A 4,083-nucleotide genomic window follows, 5' to 3' on the forward strand; every position below is an offset into this window, starting at 1 on the left:
CTGCACCTGCAGCAGAGGCTGTGGCCACTCTCGGAGCTGGTGTTCCTTCAGGACATTCTCTTCCCCGGTGCCTGAGCTGTGACTTCTTGTTCCCCTCCACCCTTTCGCGTCCTGCCTTAGCACTGCGACAGCGCGCGCGGCTCCTGCTCGAAGGGCCGACCGGCTGGAGTCCGGCCGGCAGCGGGCCTGAACTTCGCTGTCGGACCCGTACCGTTCAGGTAGGCCTCTCTCCGGCGAGGGGGCAGCGTAGGTGGAAAGTCTGACCCGGGTGAAACCCGGGTTGTTTCACTCGCCGCAGTCTGGTGCCCTGGACATGGATGTTGGTGGTGTGTCCTTGTTTCTGTGGGGTTTGGGTCTCGCGGTGCAGAGTGGCAGTCGTCTGCAGGGGCTGTGCTGGGGGCACGGGGGCGCTACACCTTGATGTCTCGTTTTGCCCCTTCCCGTCGCACCTCCCTGGGGGGCTGGTTCTAGGCGCTGAGCAGGGGAGACCTTGCGGGGTGCCTCGTCGCTCAGACCAGCCCTGCTGCGGGCCAGGCTGCGAGGAGAAGGGATGAAAGGAAGCAATCTGGCATTGGCTTCCCTCCCGCCTCAGATCTGGGGCGAGGGCCCAGATGGTATCCCAGATCTCTTCCTATGGGATTTAGACAAGGTTTCCTGTTGAGAGAGCTGCTCCTAATCGCTGCCCTTCTGTGCTGCCTTGCAGATCAGGACCAGATGAGCAGCGGGAGGCTTCTGTGAAGATCAGAGTCACCCCAGCCCTGCCCCGGGAAGTGGCCCAGCAGCGCTGCGTCTCTGGCTGTCATCGCTACGGACCTGGAAAAGAAAGAAGAGAAGAAAAATGTCCCATGCTACCGAGCAAGTGTTCAATAAAGACAAAACCTTCCGGCCCAAGCGCAAGTTTGAGCCGGGGACTCAGCGGTTTGAGCTGCACAAGAAGGCTCAAGCCTCGCTCAACGCTGGCCTGGACTTGAAAGTTGCCGTCCAGCTGCCGCCGGGAGAGGAGCAGAATGACTGGGTGGCCGTGCACGTGGTGGACTTCTTCAACCGCATCAACCTGATCTATGGCACCATCAGTGACTATTGCACGGAGCAGTCCTGCCCCGTCATGTCGGGGGGCCCCAAGTACGAGTACCGATGGCAGGACGAGCACAAGTACCGAAAGCCCACGGCCCTGTCTGCTCCCCAGTACATGAACCTCCTGATGGACTGGATTGAGGTACAGATCAACAACGAGGACATCTTTCCCACTAACGTTGGTGAGTTCAGTTCCATTGCGGCTGGGGATGGGAAGCTGCTGCAGAGCCCTCTCCTTGGAGCCCTCCTTTCTGTTCCAGGAGATGCTGCTGTGCAGGTCACCCTGGTAGCAGAGCTCTTCCTTCTGCAGTGCTCAGGGGCTGGCAGTGTAGTAACCTCTTCGAGCACCCGAGAGACTTCAGAGCTCCCCTGGGGTGCTGAGATACCCAGAGCTATACCAGATCCCCTTTGGAGTCACGGATACCTCGAGGAAAGCCAAGCTGAGCCTGGGCAGCAGAAACCAGAGGCTGCTCTTAGGAAAGTCGGTCTCTGGCGTGACTCGAGTTGTCCGTGCTGGACACGGCCTCCTGAAGGACAGCTCTCTGGGAGCTGATTGCTAGCTGGGGCTCGACGTGCGTGCTCTGCATCAGCCTGGCAATGGTGGCCACATTTCCCTAATTAGCCTCTTTGTTACTGCGGGCCAGCGTTAGCTGACTCTGCCCTTTCTCACTCGGCGCTTCCTGGTGTGCGCTCAGCTGTTCACAGCTGGGTGGGATGCTGGCGTGTGTGTGCGTGGAGGGAGGGGCGGTGTTTTATCTATTGCCAGGGTGATGGAAATGAGAATTTGGCCCAGGACACCAGATCTGCATATCCAAACACCGCTTTGTGTACTGGCTCTGGGACAAAGACTGTTGGGTTTTTTGTTTGGTTTGTGCTGAATAAGATGTGAGAATTGAGTATCTAAAGCATTGGGTAAATATGATTGATCCCATTAGAAGCTCCTGTTTCCTGGGATGCAGAGGACAGGATGCAGCAGAGCTCTCTCCCTCCTGCCCTGCTGTTTACTCCATTGGGGCTCCGATGGGACGGAGTTGGTCTGTTTGGGTCATCCCTGCCACCGCTGCCACACGAGTGTCCTCAGAGCAGCTCCGCCTGTGCCAACCTGCTGCTCAAACCTGGGGTGAGCGGGGAGCTGGGCAGCAACAGCCAGCCCCCCTGGGAGCTGAAACGCTGAATCCTCCCCACCCCTTCCTCCGGTCGCCCCAACAACTGCTGCGTTGCCTTTAGCGAGGCCTCTCTGGGGACTGTAAGCAGGGGGTGTGTTCTGTTCGGGCAGGCAAGACAGGAGGGGGGTTATGGGGGTTTTTTACTGTTGTCAGCTCCGCTTTTACCAGGTTCCTCACCCTTAACGCCTTCCTGCAGAGCACTGAAGGGGTTTAACTAATTCTCCTTCCTCCAGAAACAACCTGTGTGAACTTTAAACTGTAATATTTACCGAGATGGCCAGTTGGCCAGACCCCACTACGCTGCAGGGCTCCGGCCAAACAAATCCCAGAGAACTAACACCTTAAAGAGGACCTTAACGTCTTTGATTTGGAACCAAACACTCATCAAAATAAGGGGGAACTGTGGGAGCTAACAGCACCGGCTCCTTCTTTTGGGAAGTCGCTTGGTGGTATCTGTGTTTTGCACTGTTTATGTAAACACGCCGAACGGGAGTGGGAGGAGACTGTCAGGCTGAAGGAGCTGCTGGGAATTGGAGGCTGGTCCCTGGCTCTCGGTTGCTGGCAGCGATGGACGGCGTGCAGCACTCTAGCTTGGGAAATCTTTGCTTTGAAAAACCTGATCCCAATGGAAAGGAAAAAGGAGAGGGGAACTGGAAATTACCAGGGACAGAGGCCCTTTTGTCCCAGTCCATCCCTCCTACCCATTTATTTTAACCCTAAGGATCCAGTTTTCACTTTGAACGGTTCTTGCGGTCGTGTCTCCCCCCAGGTACTCCCTTCCCCAAGAACTTCCTGCCAGTGGTGAAGAAGATCCTCTCCAGGCTCTTCCGGGTCTTTGTCCATGTCTACATCCACCATTTCGACAGGATCACCCAGATGGGCTCAGAAGCCCACGTGAACACCTGCTACAAGCACTTCTACTACTTTGTGAAGGAGTTCAATCTCATCGACACCAAGGAGCTGGAACCACTGGTGAGTCTCTGGGTGGCTCAGGGCACGCGCTGCTCTGTCGGGGTCTGCGCAGAAAGGGGGGAGTTGGGGGGAGTCGCAGAGGCCTCTGGTACCTTCTCAAAACGGGCTGGCCGAGTTCAGGGCATCGGGTGGGGGAGGTTGACCTGTTCTCCAGCAATGTCCTTGTGTTCCTAGCAGAGGGTTTGGGTGCCCTGCCAGAGCCTGGCCCTGTCAGCCCTCCAGGCTGTGGGTGGCTGAAACGCCACTCAACGACCCCCCCGCCACCTTCCCGCCACCTTTGCAGGGAGGGTGGGGGATGGAGAATGTCACCGAGGCCTGGGGGGGTGGGGGTGGTGGTGTTTCTAAAGCCGAAAGCAGCAGAGCAGACCTGCAGTTGGGCACTGGGTGTCCTATCATGCCTGGGAATGGGAGGGGTGGGGGGAACTGCCCAAACTGGAGCTCTTAGCACCAGCGTCACTGCAAGCCTGAGAAGGGCATTTACAACTAAACAGGGGTGAGGCGTTTTCATCCACACCCTCACCTGGCGATCTGGATCTTTGTTCATGGTCCCTCCTCTTGTCTGTCCCTTTGACAGAAGGAAATGACCTCCCGGATGTGCCACTGAATCAGACCTTCCTGCTCCCACCTCGGTGTCTCTTCCAAGGACTCCGAGTCCCGCTCCTGCATTGGAGACGTGATTCAAGGGGAGAACAGAGACGTTTTGTTAAAGAAATCTATATATTTTTAATGAGTTTCAATGTAAAACTGATATTGCAGGAATATTTTTTTAAAGATGCTCTAGATAAACTAGTTTTTTATAGTAATTTCTATAAAAAGAAGAAAATACTTGGGGCCACTTGTTGGAAATGCTCGCTCTGAGGAGGGAAGAGCC

General features: G+C 56.2%; 1 protein-coding gene across 1 annotated transcript; it reads left to right on the forward strand.

Annotated features, from left to right (window-relative positions):
• Nucleotides 1–693: 693 nt before the first annotated feature.
• On the forward strand, nt 694–3,816 carry MOB3A (MOB kinase activator 3A). The gene is made up of 3 exons (XM_010147291.1): nt 694–1,256; nt 3,010–3,212; nt 3,787–3,816. Exons 1-3 carry the CDS (start codon nt 839–841, stop codon nt 3,814–3,816), a joined length of 651 nt encoding a protein of 216 aa, XP_010145593.1. The 5' UTR covers nt 694–838.
• Nucleotides 3,817–4,083: the final 267 nt, after the last annotated feature.

The sequence above is a fragment of the Eurypyga helias genome, unplaced genomic scaffold, assembly GCF_000690775.1.
Source record: "Eurypyga helias isolate BGI_N326 unplaced genomic scaffold, ASM69077v1 scaffold26292, whole genome shotgun sequence".
In the NCBI taxonomy this organism is placed as follows: Eukaryota; Metazoa; Chordata; class Aves; order Eurypygiformes; family Eurypygidae; genus Eurypyga; species Eurypyga helias.